The sequence below is a fragment of the Microchirus variegatus genome, assembly GCF_963457635.1.
Source record: "Microchirus variegatus genome assembly, chromosome: 14".
NCBI lineage: Eukaryota > Metazoa > Chordata > Actinopteri > Pleuronectiformes > Soleidae > Microchirus > Microchirus variegatus.
In genome coordinates this window covers 10,985,974-11,005,601 of record NC_139815.1, presented here as the reverse complement: position 1 = coordinate 11,005,601, position 19,628 = coordinate 10,985,974, and the positions used below count along the sequence as shown (strand labels likewise).

Sequence of the window (19,628 nt, the reverse complement as noted above, 5' to 3'; positions counted from 1 at the left end):
AGGAATGTGAAGAAAATTAGCAAAGTATACAAATGAACTTCACGTGTCATTATTGTACGACTAACGTGACAATAATCTTCATAAAATAAGTATTTGGAGAAAGCCTCATGTGTACTCACCCTCATCAAATCGATGGGGGTTTTGACTGTTTCTGGCTCAGGTTCTGTTTGGCTCACAGTTTGGCTCGCTTCCTGTTTGTTGCGCCCCTTGCGTTTGGACTTTTTCTGAGCGTTATTTGGATCTTGTGCATCTACAAAAGAAAATACATTACTTTAAACAAATGCTGATGTCTCAGTTAATTATTTGTGATTCCATTAGATATCCAATTCAAGAAATGTATGTAACTAATGCACACATACTTTTGATTACTTGAGAATGAACATATAGGTAAGATTTGTATGTACAATCAGTGAATTACAGCACATTCAGTGGAAGATGTATTGTCTCACCTGACGAAACTGTTTCTTTGAAGAGGAACAAACTCGCAGGATCTGTGGCCTGTCTTTGAGTCTTCCTCCATCTGCTGAGGAGTTGGTCTATAAACTGCCCTTTTCTTCCATCCGTGCCTTGCAGGAGATCTCCCAAGTACTCCTCAATCTCCTCATCTGATTCTATGGATAGAATATACCTAAACAGCAGACCAAAACACTAGTTATTTAATGAGATCTTATTTCTAGTCAAAGTAGCACTAAAAAAATAATAATAAAACAACAAACATTACCTGACGTTCTCATTCAGCTATACTGACAAATTATACTGAACTTATTTGCACTATGAGTTATGCAATTAATAATTTTTACCGGTTGGTGCTAGTGCCTTTATTATTCAAAATGTCTTCTATTATAATAATACGTCATTCCAATGTACGTAGAATTATGATACTGAGCTCGGTTGTTTCTCATGAATTGAGTATTACAGTAAAATAAGACATATACGTGTATGTTTGACTTTGACGGGCCTCGTTTTAATACACACATTTAAGGTGAACTGCAGGAGTTTTAGCTTGTTTGACGTCAGCTTGCTGTCACACACTGCTAGACGATTTAACTGCTCTTAATATGTCTTACTTGACGATGTCTTCAGATGCCTCCAACCCAAACTGCTGGTGTAACTGCTCCACGCACCACTGCAGCAAAGAGTCCGACATTTTAACGAGGATAACACTTTAAACTGCCGGTTTAAATCCCAATCTCAACGCAAACGTTCAACGCCACCATGGATGAGTTTCCAGTCGGCGGAAATACAACGGCGCACACAAGTGCGTGTCGGCACATAATCTCGCCCTAGAAACAACAGTCGTGGATTAAAAGTTCCTGACACACCCTTCTGTGTTTTATTGATTATTAGTTTTATTTAAACAAAACAAAAAAAACGCTATTCTTGTTCACCTTTCTGCCCGAGTGTGGATAGTTTATTCCGCTCTAACTATTACTATTCAATGAGTAGACGATTGTTCCTTCCTTAACAGATACATTTTAGTGTTGTAATGTGGGTGAAAGTGTAGAGAATTATGGAGGACGAAATAATAATAATAATAATAATAATAATAATAATAATAATAATAAATAAATACAGGAATAAATAAATAAATACATATACGAATAAATAAATACATGTAAAGCATTTATCCATTTATTTCTGTATTTATTTATTCCTGTATTTATTTATTTATTTATTGATATGTCAGGTCTGGTCCTCCATAGAGTATGACCAGTCAGACACTTCTGGATTCGCTTAGTGTTACAGCGCCTACTAGTGGCATCAACCGGTCACAGTACTTTAGCTCCAGAATACAACAAATTCACAATTATGAAATTAAGATGATCTGAATGTCAACTCAGTATGACTTAATAGACTGAATATGAGTGAACAAAGTTACAATAACTCAAAAATAATATTACCGTAATAAGTGCCTCTTCTTCCCTCAATCTCACCGTTGTATGAAACGTTTTAGGACACCGGAGAATTTATATGTTTGATTCATTATTGTTTGGTTTAACTTATACTTAACCAATATATAGGCATTATTTCTAAGGAGACAGGGAAATAATGCATTTAAATAATGCGAAAATACACGAAGCCCCTATTTTTGACAGCACACTGCTCCAAAATCCACAATGAACTTACTGGAGGGAACAAAAAGCTGGAGCTTTTGGAGCAGCCCACACAGTCCCCCACGTTCGACTGTGTGGGAGCCGTTAGGCTTTGAACAATGCAGCCTCAAAAGAAAAGTGGATGATAAAACCATGTGAATATAAAAAGTAAGCTGCAATATCAAACACTTGACACATGCCACATTCACAGGATTTTTAACAGTGCATTAACACGAGCAGAAAGTCAGTAACTAATGTTCTGCTCTCCACAGTCTCCATGCTCTCATATTACATCGTTTTTACTCCGTTTCCCATGTTGTGTTATCGTTCATACATTGTGGAATGTGAACTGTTCCTATTGATTCCCCCAACACTTCTTACATTACCTTCTTTATTTGAGATACTGTAGCTATTGATAAGGGTAGATAGTGTTCATGTGTCATATTATATTTTTCCCTTTTGACTTGAATAGCTCCAGATTATTTACACAAGTATTTTATCCTATCCAGGCATGTCTGATAAGCCAGCTTTAGCTGCAGAGAATCATGCAGGCCCTCATCTATTGACACATGACCCCTGGTACAAATAAACCTGTCCATAGCATGAGGTTTATATTCCAGTTATTGACACTATTATTCCCAGAATCAACTGCTGCTAATGACTGCAGACTGGATGTGTTTGCTGTGTTCAGTCATGAGATGGCAGTGTTGTATTACATTAATGATGTCAGATGTTTCCACAGTCCCAAAGGATGGCCCCCAAAAATGATAAGGTATTTCCAATATAGGAAAGTAATAACATAACTATTTAGTAGTAGTAGTAGTCAATGGAAAACAAAACATCTTCACTATGAATACACACATTATCAATTGAATGGTACAGGCAAAGTAAACACAGTTGTGTGCTGGAAAAAAAGTTGTGTGATTTCCATAAAAACAGGATATAAATACATAATAGGTGTTTGCTTGTTAAACATCACAGATTTCTTAAAAAATAGGAAATCAAGTGACACATTAAAACTCATTAATGGTTTATTCAAAATAAGTATGTAAGTGAGACCAAATAATAACATGGTTACATTCAGATGGCTATGCTGATACATCACAAAACTGATTTGGATATAGAAATATTCATGTCATACGAATACGTTTTTTTTTAAACATAAGATACTGTAGCATGTTTATGTTATATCATGAATACACATGTAGCATCACATCAGCAACCACTGTTACAGATACATCACTGCGACTATGCTCCATAGAATCACCTCAAACATTACAATTGTATTAAATGTAAATGTTAACCTTTAGTATACTACTTAGCTGTATTATATACATGTTGTAAAGTACACATTTCCACCAGGCTTGGTGATATACACTTCCCATGAAAGCTTCCAATATCACCTTCACGGTATCTGAATTGCAGGCCCAGGACTTTATAAATTGTTACTCTGATAAATGGTTGGAAAAAAAGGATTTCTCAAAGTCTAGCACTGTGCCAAAATTCATAAAAAAAAGCTCTGTTCAAATGTCTTTATTGGTTTCCCAGGAAATTTGAAAAGAAAGGTCAAATTCCTACAAACTATTGCAGCTAAACTATCCCTTTATCCGAATCACACAGTTAGTTTAGGTCACTGTTTTCATTGGGGCAATTGTTTTCTCGTAAACTCTTATGAAATCTTAAGACATGTCATCAAAGTCGGGTGCAGACGTGAGGATCCAAATGGTGCAGAGGGAAGTGATGATTATGAAAGCCACAAGACAAAACCTGTCGATAACAGCTGCAGCAAATTTCCACTCGTTGCACACCGACTCTTTCTTATGTTGGTCACAGAAGCGTCTGGCAATAAAGCGCACCTGCTCCAGGATCTTCGCTAGTTCTGGTTCCACACTCTCCTCACTAGATTTGTTTGCACTCCGCTCCATGCCGCTCAGGCTGTCCTCTTGACCCTTGTTGTGATGGTCTGATTCCCCCTCATTCGGGCGCTTCATGCACAAGAACCAGGCACACCAGTTCAGCAGAATCACACGGGTCTTTGGAATAAAAAAAAACATTGAATAAAAAGTAAATCAATAAAAGGTGCAATGTTCAACGTTCTGTCTTTAATCATGTTAGAAATCAGATATAAATTGTCGAACGCTGATGTCTTGAGCAATATCTTCTGAAATCTTCACAAGTTTCACTTAGAGACAGCAAGTAAGTAAGAAAATAGTTGACTGTTTTCTTAAATATCCTATTCTTTGCCAAAAAGGGCTCCAACATTACTCAGAACTAGCCCTATATCCTCTTGTTAGTAACTTGATGCATAGTTGCATACATGACCTTTCATGTCTGTTTCATGGTTTATTCACATCTGGTCAACATCGCACTTGTTTTGTTCTGCTGTTGGTTTAACTTCCATCCATTTGACAGAATACCAAAGGACAGAGTCTACATTCGTTGACTGGAATATATCTGAACACCTCACAGTGCTAGTAAAAAAAAAAAAACACTACTGTCCATCCATCTTCTACCACTTTATCCTCCACTTGACAGGTCACCAGTCCATCACATAGAGACAAACAACCAGTGTCCAATTTACTTAATCCCCAAAACTGCATGTTTTGGGACTGTTGGAGGAAACCGGAGAACCTGGAGAAAACCCATGCACACATGGGGAGAACATGCAAAAAAACTATTGTGTGTATGTTTTTTTGCTGCCGTTCTAAGGACCTCTTAGCATTTTTTCTGTCTGAGATACAGTTTCTCATGGCCTTGACGCATTGACACAACAGACATCTTCAGAAACTTCAGAAACCATTGATCAAAGAAATAAAGCGGTGTTAATGTGCTGTTAACATACTGTATAATGTATACAGTATGTTAAAATATTATAATGTGACATGAAACTCACCCATTTCGACATCTTCTCTCCATTAGGATCCTGATGATGATACTGTAAAACTACGACTGTAGCAATTATTGAGAGACCAACAATGACCAATGTAGCGGCAAAGTACTGAGCTGCGAGAGAGGAAATAGAGGATACAGTGAGATCTGAGGCGTACACAGATTAGTACGACTACTCTATGGTCTTTCAATGAATTCAGTTTCAAATGAATTCAATATTTTGACTCAGATCACCAAATAAACTAAGACAAAGACAGGATCGCTTCTTAAACATAGTTACACTGTGCATTATGGTATTTTCTAACCATAACCTTTTTGACTTCAGCCTGGCTTACCTATTAAAGGCACCGAGTCCGAGGTGGCAGGCATGACCTCGGAAACCAGCAGCATGAAGACAGTCAGGGAGAGCAGGACCGTGATGCCTGGGGAAGGAAAACCAGATCACCGTTAGCACTTTACAGCAACACAATAAGTGCAATAAAGAGTATTTCAATTTGTCATTACAACTAACAGGGCTGTATAGCCCTATTACCTCATTGGCTGCTACTGACGTCTATAGACGTCAATTCAAATACAACCGATCACTGCCAATGACGTCTGATGAAAGTCTACTATTTCGTTCGGGTGTTTGCATAGTCATAGAACACACTGTTTTGTGGGTCTTGGAAAATCAGTCAAAATGCTGTAAAACGCTTCGCAGTTCTGTGCTGAAAATGGTTGGCAGCCAATGAGTTAAGGTTTATATTTATTTTGTTTTGTTTATGGATAAATGATTATTCTTTAGACCTGCATACATAGGTTACTCATAATTACCCATCCATAAAAACATGGTCAGACTTCTGGCCTTTACGTACTCGGTGGTATTCAGTGGTAAAGCGGGTTTGATCGCCAGCTACAACTAAAACACTTAACCCCGAGTTGCTTCTAACAGCTGTGTGTTCAGTGGATGTGTATGTGCATTGTGTGATAGAAAAAGATGAACACTTCACAGTAGAGGTCAGGCGATGTATGAATATATGTGCTGTATGAAAGTGTGAGTGAATAGGCATGAATGAGTGAACATATCAAGACGAGAAAAGTGGTATTTACAGTACTGTGCAAAGGCCTTGGGCCACTATTAGATTTGTTGCTTTAGCAAATACTATATCCACACAGTATAATTATTTCTCTATCACTTCATTGGAACACACAGAAAATATAGTATGCTGTTTTAAATATGACACATTTTTAAGAACTTGAACAACAGCCAGGACCCTGGCTTTCTTAGGGTGCTTTCAAACCTATAGTTCGATTGCTTTGGTCCGCACCAGTCAGAAAAATGTTACAATGTAGCAAACAGAGGTGGGTACGGTTTGCTTTCACATATGCATAGTTCTAAACGAACCAAAATAGACCGCTAAGACCATCGGCACCGGAACCGGACTAACCCCCAATTTCCACCCTGTGTACCCTGCGCGTCACCGCCACGGTCACCAGAGCTGATCGCTGCCACTCTAATCAATGTGTGTACTATTTCATGTCGACTAGTCTATTAGGCCGGGCATATTCAAGACATTCTTGAGCATTACATACACATTTTGCATGAGTTAAAGACATTGACAGCTTGCTAATATAGCAGCTGCAGTGAAATGCTGAGCTTAAATCTATAAATAGAATCCTGACATAGGTGTGTGGGTGTGACAGCTTGAGGTGGAGCATGGAGGGTGTATCCGTTTGTTGCGTAAGTAAACTCTGAAGGGTCAAGGTTTACAGGAAGACAACTTTGCCATCAGATTGGATGCCGCTCTTCCCCAGTGGTATTTGGCACAGGAGCCAAATTGTGAAAGAAAATCCCCGCAACCAGAGCCACATGAGTACAAAAGCTGGAGATGTTTCAATGGTGCACATTAAACACAAACAGAATTGTGTAAAATTACACAGTAGGAACCAGCCAGTAAATTAATAATCAGCCATTACAGACTTAAAAACACTGGCCCGAATGAACTGGTTTAACCTTGACTGAAGACCAACAAAAAATTACTACAAAGAAGTGGAAAGGAATGTCTCAAATATACAAAAGAAAATATCATCTCTTTTGGCGTCTCAAGGAAACAGAACTAACGCAAGACTGGCTACTTTCCCAAAGTTAAAAAATACTTCATCAATTAGCAAAACACACGTCATGGTCCACACATCTGCTTTCATAAACTGGGCTCCAAGGGTCACAAAGGAACTAACACAAGTGTCCCAAGGGAAGGACAGAAATGTGGGCCTTTTCCTGTGGAGGTGGACATGTATTCCATCCATCCATCTATTTTCTGCCGCTTTAACCTCCACAGGAGGGTCGCGGTGGTGCTGTGCCTATCTCATCTGACATGGGCGATAGGCAGGGTACACCCTGCACCCTGGACAGTTCGTGGTTCATGTTTTCGCTTAATAAAATAATCTACAAGAAACTACTAATACTTAATAATAAGTATTAATCTTAACTTAACTCTTATAATAGGAGCATCAAAGCCCTTCCATGAACTCACTTCATGTGTGTAATTCTCATTTACATCAGAAGGAATGCACTTGCACACTTACATAACTTGTTTTGGACCATGAAGAAGTCCAGCTGCAACCCGGGGGTCAAATGAGTTGCAGAAGGCACACATAAATCAACACCATTGGCTCTCTCCACTTCCCCCCCCCATGCCAAGTTTTCCCAGTCCTCTGACAATTAGGTTAGTGTGATTATCAGCTTACATTGCAAAACCACAGAGTAAGAGGATTAATGACAATTTGGATTCATAAAATGACTGATTCAGAAGGGGGGCAAATGGGCTCGAGTATAACCTCCACTTTCCCACAGTGTCAATATACTCACTCCCCTGTCTCACAAGGTTAACAAAGTTAGTTTTTTTATATCCTGAATCTGTATCTGGATCACCACTGTTGTACATCTATCCATCCATTTTCTACAGCTTTATCCTCCACAAGAGGTGGGGTGCTGTGTCAATCACAGCTGACATAGGGTGATCGGCGGGGTACACCCTGGACAGTTCACCAGCCCATCACAGGGTCACACATAGAGACAAACAACCATTCAACCATTCACTCTCACAACTACGGGTGTCCAATTTACCTAATCCCCATATTGCATAGAAATAACCCAGAGAAAACCCACAGACCCACGGGAAAAACATGCAAACTCCATGCAGAAAGACCCTTGTTGCAAAGGCAAGAGTGCTAACCTTGTGGCTGCAAAAATATATGACCTCTCTTAACAGTTAAGGGGATCCAACACATCACAAATTACACTACTGTTTAAAAAGTTTGGGGTCACTTAGAAATGTCCTTATTTTTCAATGAATGTAACATTAAATTAATCAGAAATACACTCTATACATTGCACTTGTGGTAAACGACTATTCTAGCTGCAAATGTATGGTTTTTAATGGAATATGTACATAGGTGTATAGAGGCCCATTTCCAGTGTTCTAGTGATACATTGTGTTTGCTAATCGCGTTAGAAGAAGACTATTGGATGATTAGAAAACCCTTGTGCAATGATGTTATCACAGCTAAAAACAGTTTTGCTGGTTCTTTGACGAAAGCAAAGTTCATTTTGCAACTCTTTTGATGAATAAAAGTGTGATGGAAAACACAAAAAAATCGTATAGGTGACAACATTTTCAAAAAACTTAATATAAACCAAACCATACATTTACCAATACAACAGTGAATACAATACTAGCGTGAAGCAGGGGCCGTTCAGCCATATGTATGTAGTGTGTGTGTGTGTGTGTGTGTGTGTGTGTGTGTGTGTGTGTGTGTGTGTGTGTGTGTGTGTGTGTGTGTGTGTGTGTGTGTGTGTGTGGTCTAACCCAGTGAGATCTTCTCCCCAGAGTCAGCAGGCAGAAGGAAGACGAGCACAGCCATGATGGAGAGAAGGATACACGGGAAGAGAAGATTGAGTCCATAGAAGAGGGTCCGTCTCCGTATCGTCACGTTGAAAGTGACATCGACGTACGGCTCCTCACAGCAAGCGTAGTGGATCACGTTTTTCTGACCTGTGACCTCTGTGAGAAAAAAAACACAAAGCACAAAACATTCTGTCGAAATTGGAGCGAAACAGTACAGAGAACTTATTTCCCTCTGTGGACATATCATTCTCCCGCTGTATCCTCTTACCAACAAGTTCCCACTCTGCGTTTGCAGTGTAGCTCGAGGTATCGACTGAACCAAATTTCAAGTCCACCTTTAAGCCGTTGTACGTCCACGAGCCAAACTTCAGCTCACATTTCTGCACATCGAAAGGGAACCAGCGCACATCGATGGAGCAGGTGCTCTTGAAGATCCCTGTTGCAGGTAAAAACAAACACATTAAAACATCAGACTGTGATTTGCAAACTTCATCTGTAGAAAGCTACTGCAGAGAGAGAAAGCTCATTGAGAGGTTTTACTCTGAGGAGATTTGGAGTGGAAGTGACATACATTATAGTAGGAGTAAACGAAAAACCTCACGTCAGCAAACTCATTCCCATCCATATGAAATAAATCATGACAAGTTGGCAGTTAAAATGGTTTCAACTTTGTGGGGAACCATTTTAACTGCCAATGTCATAACTTGTTTTTATTTTGTTTAAATATAAAAATAAAAGAAATCTGTCGGTTTTATAGTCAAGACAAGCTTATTATTCCAACCAGTGAAAGAGTGTTTAAAGAGTTACGTCAATAAATGAATAAGTTAATTTGTGTCACAACATCTTTTGAAACATACTTGTTTTGCTTCCAGTTGTTTCACTTCCATCCTCCATCACAGTCCTTTTCCCAAACACTCTATTACATGTTTTGAACATTAGCTTATCATCCAAAAATCGTAATATTCCCACAGGGAATCATTCTCACTTTTCACATGCTTCCTGCCGGCTGAAGTTAAGACCAGATGTGCAAGTGCATGTGTTTTGAAAAAAGTAATGGTTGTTTGGAATCTACTGTGGACACAGGAATAATGATTTTGAAAAACAAATGTGTGTGTGCTTGGTGCAGATACACTAATTTATGGGCATTTTTGAATGCTATAAATGTTTGGTGGCTGTTTATTCATTGATCGTCTGTTAACAAAGGCCTTTTCTGATTTAAACTCTTTAAAGTGGAATTGAGATTGCTCTAAATGCAGAAAAAAACTTTACGCCATTTCCTGAAAAACCTGGACTGTCCCTTTAAGTACCTGAGTATTTACTCCACACACAGAATGACCAATCAAAACTCATCAATGAATATACAGAAATAAACACAGGGTGTTTCGCAGATTGTGTAAGAAACATATTTCTCTTTTCCCAATTATGCATATGAAGTTCATTTGCCTGCTTCTGGACAAACCCATAAGTCTGATTAGGAGGGGGGAGGAGGGGTGCGATGGCTTAAAATGCACAACAACAACACTGTTTTTTGTTTTTGTTTTTTGAACAAAAGCTTTACTAAATAGGCTGGCAGCTGACTTATTGCTAATAAGTCATAAGCTGTGGACTGAACTTCACAGAATGTGCGTAGGGGGTGTATGTGTGAATGACAATATCACAAAATGAGATTCTCCTGCTGGTTAAAGCAGTTCAACAGTGTTTCCAACATATCTATGAGTCTCCTGCTTTTGCTAACACGTGTCACCCAGACAACGTTTCTCTGTGTTCATCATCGTATGTTGTCAAATGTCCAGAGTTACTTTCTGAAAGGTGTGATAGAATCATGGGCCAGTCTGTCTTTTACAAAGACACATTGTTTTCAATACCACAGTTACACTGAGGGAAAGCTTTCACCCACTGTGATCCTTATAAGTGCAATAAAGCTGCAGCAGACTACAGACACATTTTTATCTCAGAGCAGTTTAAGTTCATGTGTCGTATATCAAACGCATCAGAGAGCATCTCATGTATGTCATCAGGAAGACACTGGAGAACGTGGAGAACCCCCCCCCCCTCCCCCACATACTGGAAAACATGAACATTCCACACAGAAAGACCCTCTGACCTTGTTGCTGTGAGGCAACAGTGTCAGCCACTACTCTGCCGTGTGGCCCCTCTAAACGATGTTGTTTTTGTTAATCATGACCCATTTGTGACCTGAGATCATAGAGACCATTTGTGTTGTTTTATGACAGTTCACGACACAAATGGTGGTGTCGTAAACACTACCTTCTTTCCTCCTTTGGCCTGTAAAGGTCATAAAGTAGGACCAAACCAAAAAAGACAGATAAATACCATCCACATAGCCCTAGCTGATCCACAAATCACAGATGCAACTACCAATTATCCAAAGAATGCCTTTGAATGTTTTTAAAATCATAACACTATTTTGTATACATTCTATCTTGGATCAGTGTTACACAAACTGCACTTGTTATTAATGTAAAAGAAATAAAAGTATTAAATCCAGATTTTGTATGTCAATAGTCTTGTAAACAAGCTGTCTCAGTAGGGATTCCCTCTATCCTCTTCCTCCATACAGTGTATTATATTGAAATAAAATGGTAACTTTCATCATCAAAAGTAGACCATATTGAAAAGCAGAGGTTTTGAGCTGAGATTATGATTCCTACCTGGAGGCATGAAGACACAGTTGCCGGAGTTGTTGACCAAAACGTTGGTGTGGAATGTCGCATCGAACCTTTCATCAGCGCTGTGAACAGCAAGTTATTTTTAAATCGTACATTCAGCACCAAAGGAATAGAGTATTAAACGCACACCAATACAACGTTCGTGAAAAAACACTATTAATCATGAGGAAAGCAACATAAATATGCATAAGCAGCAAGAGGAGCAAATGTCATGTGAAAAAACCCCACAAATATTACTCTAACCATGTTTCCCTGGTTATTCTCCACAAATCAATTAAAAGACAAACTCCCCTGACATTGGAGCAGACATTGAGCTGAAGCTGAAGAATGAAACATAAATAAAGAACTGAATGAAAAAGAAACAAAACTTGCCACTTATTCAAAGAGTCTCAAATCAAGGCTATTACACAGTGAGAGTAAAGTCGAGGACCTGTACCTGTTTATTATTTATCTGTATTCATTTACTGAAATGATTTATCGTTCCAAAGCATTTTCTAGACTGGAAATGTATATATAGTTTAACTGTCAGGCAAAACAACACTTATAAATGCTAGGCCATCACACGACACTTTGACAGATCCCAGGTCGCTTCAGAGAGAGTGCAGGCAACCGTTATCATGCATTTACTGTATATATTTGCACATACTGAACATATTTGTATACATGCACTACACACAGTATAATTCACTAATATTTGCAAATGGTCAACAATTGCGCCATAGCAACAACACTAGTATTTTTATTACAAAAGCAATTATTTTGTTTTAAAAGTTATACCCAAAACCTATCTTGTACAATAACTTAGTTGATCTTATAAACCCATACATATTATTAATTATTGGGGCCCAAGCACGAATGCTAGGGCCCAAAACGGTTGTGCCAGAGCTCTATAGTGCCCCCTAAGGAAAAACATTGATGGAGCAAGCCAAGATTAAAGGTGCATTATGTAATAACACAACAGTACAGCCAAAATATTCACATTTAAAAGATATTTTGCAGATCGCAAATCATGTTTATGTTTTGAAATTATGTTTTGGCATGTGGCGCCACCTACCGCCGTCTACCAATCAGTAGTAGTCAGTAGAGTCTCTGCTGCCGAGCAACCACGGGTTGCCAGTTACCTCTGAGCTACAATGGAAACGAAGCCTAAAATAATATTTGAGTGTAGTAACCGTTTTTGGCCACATTCTTACATATGGCGCCTTTAAGTTGCACCAAATTTCACAAAACTTGGCGGGAATTTGTAATAGCCCAAGACAAACAAAATAGTAAATTGGGACCATGGCCTCAACTCAACACAACTCAACCGCAAGTTGGCCATTTTTAATTTGTTGTCCATCTTTTTAATGTTAAAATGTTAAGATTTGTGAATTTTCTTTTGAACCGAGGTCTAATTTGTATGTACAAATTGCAAATAAAAGAATTCTGCTTGGAACTTAATTGCGGTTGTATATTGTGATACTATTGTTGACGTTTCTAATACAAACCTGGTTCTATTCTTATTCTATAATTTCACACCAATTATGCTTCGATTATATTCTGATGTTATGATTTAAAGTCCAGTTACAGCGGTGATAACACGTACCTGTTATAAAGCAGAATGTCTGGTTTCCAAACGAGTGTGGGAGGAAACCTCACGCTGGGAACACCTGGATAATCTTGTAGGTCCCACTGAAGGCTATGGTCAATCCATTCCTGGGGGAATGGATACATAACACATTAACACGTCTTTTTTAATCAATCGTGTTGAAAAACAGATATAGTGCAATAATAATTCTAGATTAGATAGAAGACAGACAGTGAAGGGCAATTCAAGCATCTCAAACCATAATATAATGCTTATGTTATGACATTAGTGTGTGTTCTGTGTCTCAGAGCTGAAGAAGAACTAGTATCACACACTGGACAGGCTGTGAAAATACATTATATATATCTGCACCGAACCTCACCACACTGTGGACTGTGAAGGATCAAAAATAAAAAAACTGGGTGCTAATTAGTATGAAAACAGGTTTTAACACAATAACTTCAGATACTATGAAGTAAACAACACCACAAATCAAGGCTTAAGCAAAGGAAAAATATCGTACCAGTTGCAGCCAATTGTTGGTGGTAAAAACCTGGTTCTTCTCATCCTGTTAGAAAGCAACATTATATTATTAAAACAAACGTTTTATTTGGCATATTACATGTAATGATTAAAGCATTCATTATCATAGTGGACAGGTGTGAGCGGAGAGCCAGTGTTCACGTACCACATCCATGATCTGCAGGAAGGACAGGCCGACTTTAACGGTGAGTGCGTCAGAGTCATTACTGACAGGTCTATCCAGTATGCTGTAATCCATCATCAGGTTATTCAACAGTCTGCGCTCATTTGGCCCCTGATGGGAAACTACAGACAACAGTAGAGTAAATTGGACAGTGAATATTCTGATCACGGCCTTTCATGACTGTGAGTCCTACGAGCGGTCCCACAATTACAAATAAAAGAAACTCCAAAATTGAATTTGATTTCAGTGCCAAAGTTCTTCCTGAAACCTGCCACATAAACTAAACTTACAGGTTTTATACTAAATTCCCTACCACTACTGTAGACGCAGCACTACAATAACACACGGTTGGTGATAATGATGCCATCTAAGCAAGGCCATTGTCCAACTAACAGATGAAGAATCAGACATCTGCCACTCGTTTAACACACTCTCTTCTTCTACCTTACATTATGGAGTAATGGCAGCATCCATCACTCAATTATTTTGCTCTATGTGACATCCAGTTCTTCCATCGACAAAAAAACGCTGAAATATTTGCTGAAAGGACATCTTTGTCCATGTCTAAATTCCATGTGTACCTCCCCAGCAACCAAACCATAATCAAATTTTAGATAGAGGAACTGTCCCAAGACTACATATGGAGCAAGTATTTGCAGTGGGGCAAGTGTGGATCAGTGGTGGTAGAACAACTTGTCTTTCAACTGGAAGGTTGTGCGTTCAATTCCCGTTCAGCATGCTGATGTGTCCTTGGACAAGACACAGATTATTATTATAGCTGGGGTTTTCCGGTCATTTTTTCAGGGGGTTAACAAGCATTTTTCAAAAAAAGAAAATGTCTCAGAATGACATGAAATTTACCATCATAATAGTTGGCATCGCCCTGAACAAGGATCCATTGAAAATATTTGCAAACCTCTTAAGGAAAAATTTTAATGAATTTTTGAAATGATCCATTTGCCCTGATACACGTTGACAGTGAGCTGACTTTCTTCTTCAAAAAAAGTATCTCGGAATGACTTGAAATTTACCATCATAATAGTTGGCATCGTCCCGAACAAGGATCCGTTGAAAATATTTGCAAACCTCTTAAGGAATAATTGTAATGATTTTTTGAAATGCAGGAAATGATACATTTGCTCTGATGCACTTTGACAATGAGCTGACTTTCTTCAAAAAAACATTAGGCACATTTGCGTTGTGCCTAATGAGGTTGCACAGTGTTTGCATTATGTTAGCCTTTACGTTCCTTATCATGCGTTACCATAACTGAAAAATCTTCTTCAGCTCCCACTATAGGAATACATACTACCTACGGGCACTGCACTAGTATTGAATTGAAGTGAATTTAATGCCTTTATTGTCATTGCACATTGTAGCAAAATTAGGAGCGCTCCTCCACTGGTGCTTACAATAAGTATAATATATCATTTAAAAAAATGAAATCACAGAAAATATCCAATTATAAATAAAGTGCAAGTATTGGTGTGAGCAGTGAGTGACTGGGTTTGTTTAATTATGTTTGTTCAGTGTCATTTGGAATCTTTTTTGAATCTAGTGGTCCTGGAATTGTATGAGCCTATAACAACCTACCAGAGGGGAACAGTTGAAACAGGTGGTGGCCGGGGTGTGTTTTGTCCTTGATGATGTTTTTGGCTCGTGGCACATGTTTTGATAGTTTTAAGAATCCTTTGGAGTGCACGGTGTTAATGTTCACTCTTCCAGACTGAGCACCAAAAGCAGCAGGCTTCGGACATTGCCATAGAAACGTGATCGTAAGAAAGTGTGAAAAGGCACAATGACAACACTGTTACTATGCTTGTAAAATAGAAACCTTTGTTTTCTGTTTTTGTTCACATTAGGAGTTGTTGAATAAAGAGCACAGTGTGCCAATTTGGGTGCAAGTTTCCAATTTGATTTATTCATGAGACATCACAAAGCTGTCAAGACCCCTTGAACTCAACCTTTGGGTTACTCCAGGCACTTCCTTTTTCTGGATATTTATTCCACATTAAAATGTGTTTTCTTCATCTTACAGTTTTTTGCTCTTGTTGCTTACTTTTGCCTGGTTTTCTGTTTTCCTTGTGTCTTGTTGTTTCCTTTTTTATTTTGTAGTAGACATCTTTTTATGTACAGTCCATTTGTTTGCTCTGTTTTCCCTCATCCAGCCTCATCCTTATATGGTTCACCTGTGTCTAACGACTTTCACCTGTGTTCAATAATCCCTGCCTGCCTAATGGATTTAGGGCCAATTCCAATTCCTATGTTAACCCTCAGTCTTAACCCTCAAGCTCAACCCTTATCTTAACTGGTCCTCAAAACCAAGTGTTGAGGGTTATTTTGTCACTTAGAAATGGGACACCCCTTAAATGCAGATACGTCTTCAGACTGTAGGGGGCAGAATAACACGAAAGCTGCGTCCTGTCTGTCAACTCCACAAAAGAAGAACACATTTACGTCACGATTATTTATTACGATCCGTTTGTCAGTCAAGTTATTAGGTTGTCAGTTAGTTATAAGATGATACTCATACAAATACCACAACCACGGACATATTCAGCTGACAGTTACCACACACCACGGCTTATTGAAAAGTAAACGATAGCAAATGATCGCCGCACCGGCCGGCTATTGACAAAAGATCGTAAAATAAAAATAAATGTTACGCAACAATGACGTAAGTAATCCATAATATGGGTCTAAACTAAGATAATACAATGGTTTTCATCATTTTTATATCTCTATTAACAAAGAAAATACTTAATATGTATCGCACTCGTTTCGCTGCTTTCGGTGGCATCTTTGTTATATCAAAATACGCAATGCATTCTGGGTAGCCCTTGCTCCCAACGGTGGTCTCGCTAAAATCTCAATATTGAGGGCGATACAGCCCTTAAACTTGACCCTCAACTTAATTTTTCTGAGAATCAGGACAGCACTTGCACTAGAGGGAGTGCGCAATTTTGAGATTGAAAATTTCCTGAAAATTTCATCAAAATCTGTCTGTGACTTTCCGAGTTATGTTGCTAACGGACAGACAAACAAATAAACTTCGGCAAAAACATATACCTCCTTGGCAGAGGTCAATAATCGTTAGTTGCAGCTCTAGTCACAACAATAGTCAAACACAGTTTTATTAAACTAATACCTCATCAACAATTATATGTTTTCATGTTTTTATTGAACGCACTTTAAACATTCACATACATTTTCTTTCAACTATGATATGTAAATCAACAGTCAGCCAGACGGATGTTCCTTGCATTTACAGATTTTTCAGTTCCATCTCCTGCTACATGTTGAATAGTTTTTGCTTTATTTGTGTTTAGTTTGTTTAAGACTTGGGATATGGGTCCTACATTTTGCAGTCATGACAGGATTAACCCACCATGGACCCATGGCAGGTTCTTTTTTCGATTTAAAATCCACTTTTTGGGGGTATTCATCTGGCCAGTCCCTGGAGTACGTGGTGGGCATTGGGGCAGATTTGGCAGTCTGGACAGCTAAGATCCAACTTTTCCTAAGCTGATTCAAACTTTATCAAAATCACAATACATCCTACTGCAATTATCAAATCGCAGGAGGTGTAATATTTGTTCAAGCCAAAATGTGTGTCAAAATATAACTTTAGATGTATTATTGTCTTGATCTAGACACATATTATTCTACAGACTGAAGAGAAAACATCTTAATCTGGACAGATATCACACAGTAATCATTTTAAATATGTTTTTCAAATGAAAATGAGAATAATGATGTAAAAATGACCATTCCCTCTGATATTATTGTGAATCACATCATATCACAATTATATATTTATTAAAATTATTAAAATATTTTGTGTCCATAGTTTTGGAAAATGACAACACACTTCTGGAACTAGTGTTAGAGAGACTGTAAACAAGAACGGATTAAAATCATTTTAACATTATCCTGCTACATTAACTCAGACATTCATGTCATCCTAACCACACAAAATACAAATATATTATCATTTGTTGTTGACTATACATGCAGTCAACATGTTGCTCTGTGGACAATAAGTGATGAAGGGAAGGTGGTTTAAAATTCATCATTTGTGAAGAGACACATACATTAGTCTTCTCTAAAACGTTGCAGTTGGAAGACTGAAAATAAACAAAAGTGACAGATGAAGATGATCCTACCTTTGACTGTGCTGGCGACGAAAGCAACAACGAGCATCAAGTGTAAGACCTCCATGATGAAGCTGGTCAGGAGTGAAGGAAAGAAAGAGATGACAGAGATTCTTCACTCTCCCTCCAAAAGCCTTCCTTCCAACGGCTCCTCCTCCTGCTGATGACCTGTGACACTTCAGCAGTATTCAATAAAAAAAACGTCCGTAAAACAGACCACTTTATTAGGTACACCTGTTTTTTTACACTTACGTTTAAATAACAAGCATTGATAACGTTGTGATTCATTTATTTAGTTCTTTAACTTGTATTTAACGAGAGAAAAGGTCCGTTGAGATAAATAATTTCTTTCTCAATAGCAATTTACGGTGGCCCTGAAGGGCAAAACAACAACAAATAATAATAAAACTCGTTTACTAATAACTAAACGCGTAAAAGAACCACACTTCATAGCGTGTGGGCAACAAACATATGGCAACATAAAATATCGATCAATGGACCATATGAGGAATTTAAGTATATTATATTAAGTATTTAAGTATATCATTTTTTTTTTCATTTCTGCTGTTGGTGTAAAACTCAAGAGAATGATTTACAAATGAGACAAAATGTACTTGAAACTCAACTGGATGTTTATTATTTCATTTTATTTTTAAATGTAAATTGTTAAAAAAATTACTGTTCGGGTTACTTTAATTTTTTCTACTTTTATGCCGTTATAAAGGACGTAGTTGAAGGTGGAGGTAACTGGAAATGACAGGTCATTAAGTTCAGGTAAGGGGCAGGGAAATATGAATTGTATTCTTCTAACTATGTATTATGAATTTAGGTATCAATTTCATATTGTGCACAAAAAACAATAAAATAGAAATACAGTTTATTTCAATTATTCATAATGATGACAATGACTTTTTGCCCCAACGATTAGACATTTCAAACAAGTAATTAAAGCAAACAGAATGAAAAATCCCACAGTTTGCATGGGGATGCTGAAAAAGTTGTCAAGCACAACAAGGCGACCCCTGCTGGCCACTGACGAGCAAGTGCATGTTTTCATTCATGAGTGAAGATAAACATCACTTCTTCATTCTGTCCACACAAAGTACATCCCACAGTCAAACCAATGTAAATATAGTGCACTTATACGCTTCATAGAGGATAAATGAACAGAAATTATACTTGTCTAACTGGCACAGTTAAAGTGTTGCATTTGTTATTGTTAGCTGAAAAAGTATAATTGTAAGCAAATTAAATCCATTTACATATTGAAAGTAATGTCTTTCTGAAGGTTATTTCATGCTCCCACTGCATATGCATCAGCTCATATTTGCACGAACAGCCAATGCAAGAAAGCAAACATCATGAATGCTATAATTATTATTTGCTCACTAATGCACTTGCTGTGGAAATTACCATCAGGCATTATGGTGTATACTACGAGGAAGCAGATGATATCAAATTATATGCCACAAACGACTTGGCAGTAAAGAATTACTACAGTAGCAGGATAATTACTGTGCCAATCATTTTTACTGAGCCTTTATCAGGCTGACGGAAGGATAATTAAACACTCAAGTCCACATGCTGCAAGTCTTTGGAGAACCTTGTTCATATGTCCATTATAATTATGTACATGACACAT

The 19,628-nt window shown here is 38.0% G+C and overlaps 2 protein-coding genes across 2 annotated transcripts in view; both read right to left on the bottom strand.

Annotated features, from left to right (window-relative positions):
• Positions 1–1,223, bottom strand: part of trip4 (thyroid hormone receptor interactor 4) — a 62,624-nt gene extending 61,401 nt beyond the window's left edge. Inside the window, exons 1-3 of the mRNA XM_083901101.1 lie at positions 1,068–1,223; positions 450–628; positions 120–250 (exon numbers count right to left, since the gene is read on the bottom strand). Coding sequence (XP_083757227.1) covers positions 120–250; positions 450–628; positions 1,068–1,147 — 390 coding nt within the window. The 5' untranslated portion in view covers positions 1,148–1,223. The remainder of the gene's footprint in view (positions 1–119; positions 251–449; positions 629–1,067) is intronic.
• Positions 1,224–3,116: 1,893 nt separating this feature from the next.
• Positions 3,117–18,058, bottom strand: LOC310936969 (neuronal acetylcholine receptor subunit alpha-7-like). The gene is made up of 10 exons (XM_083901144.1): positions 17,999–18,058; positions 13,815–13,954; positions 13,650–13,694; positions 13,145–13,254; positions 11,542–11,621; positions 9,138–9,305; positions 8,831–9,025; positions 5,318–5,404; positions 4,987–5,096; positions 3,117–4,126 (listed from the first exon to the last, which is right to left on the bottom strand). The coding sequence occupies exons 1-10, from the start codon at positions 18,051–18,053 to the stop codon at positions 3,773–3,775; spliced, it is 1,344 nt and encodes a 447-aa protein (XP_083757270.1). The 5' UTR covers positions 18,054–18,058; the 3' UTR covers positions 3,117–3,772.
• Positions 18,059–19,628: the final 1,570 nt, after the last annotated feature.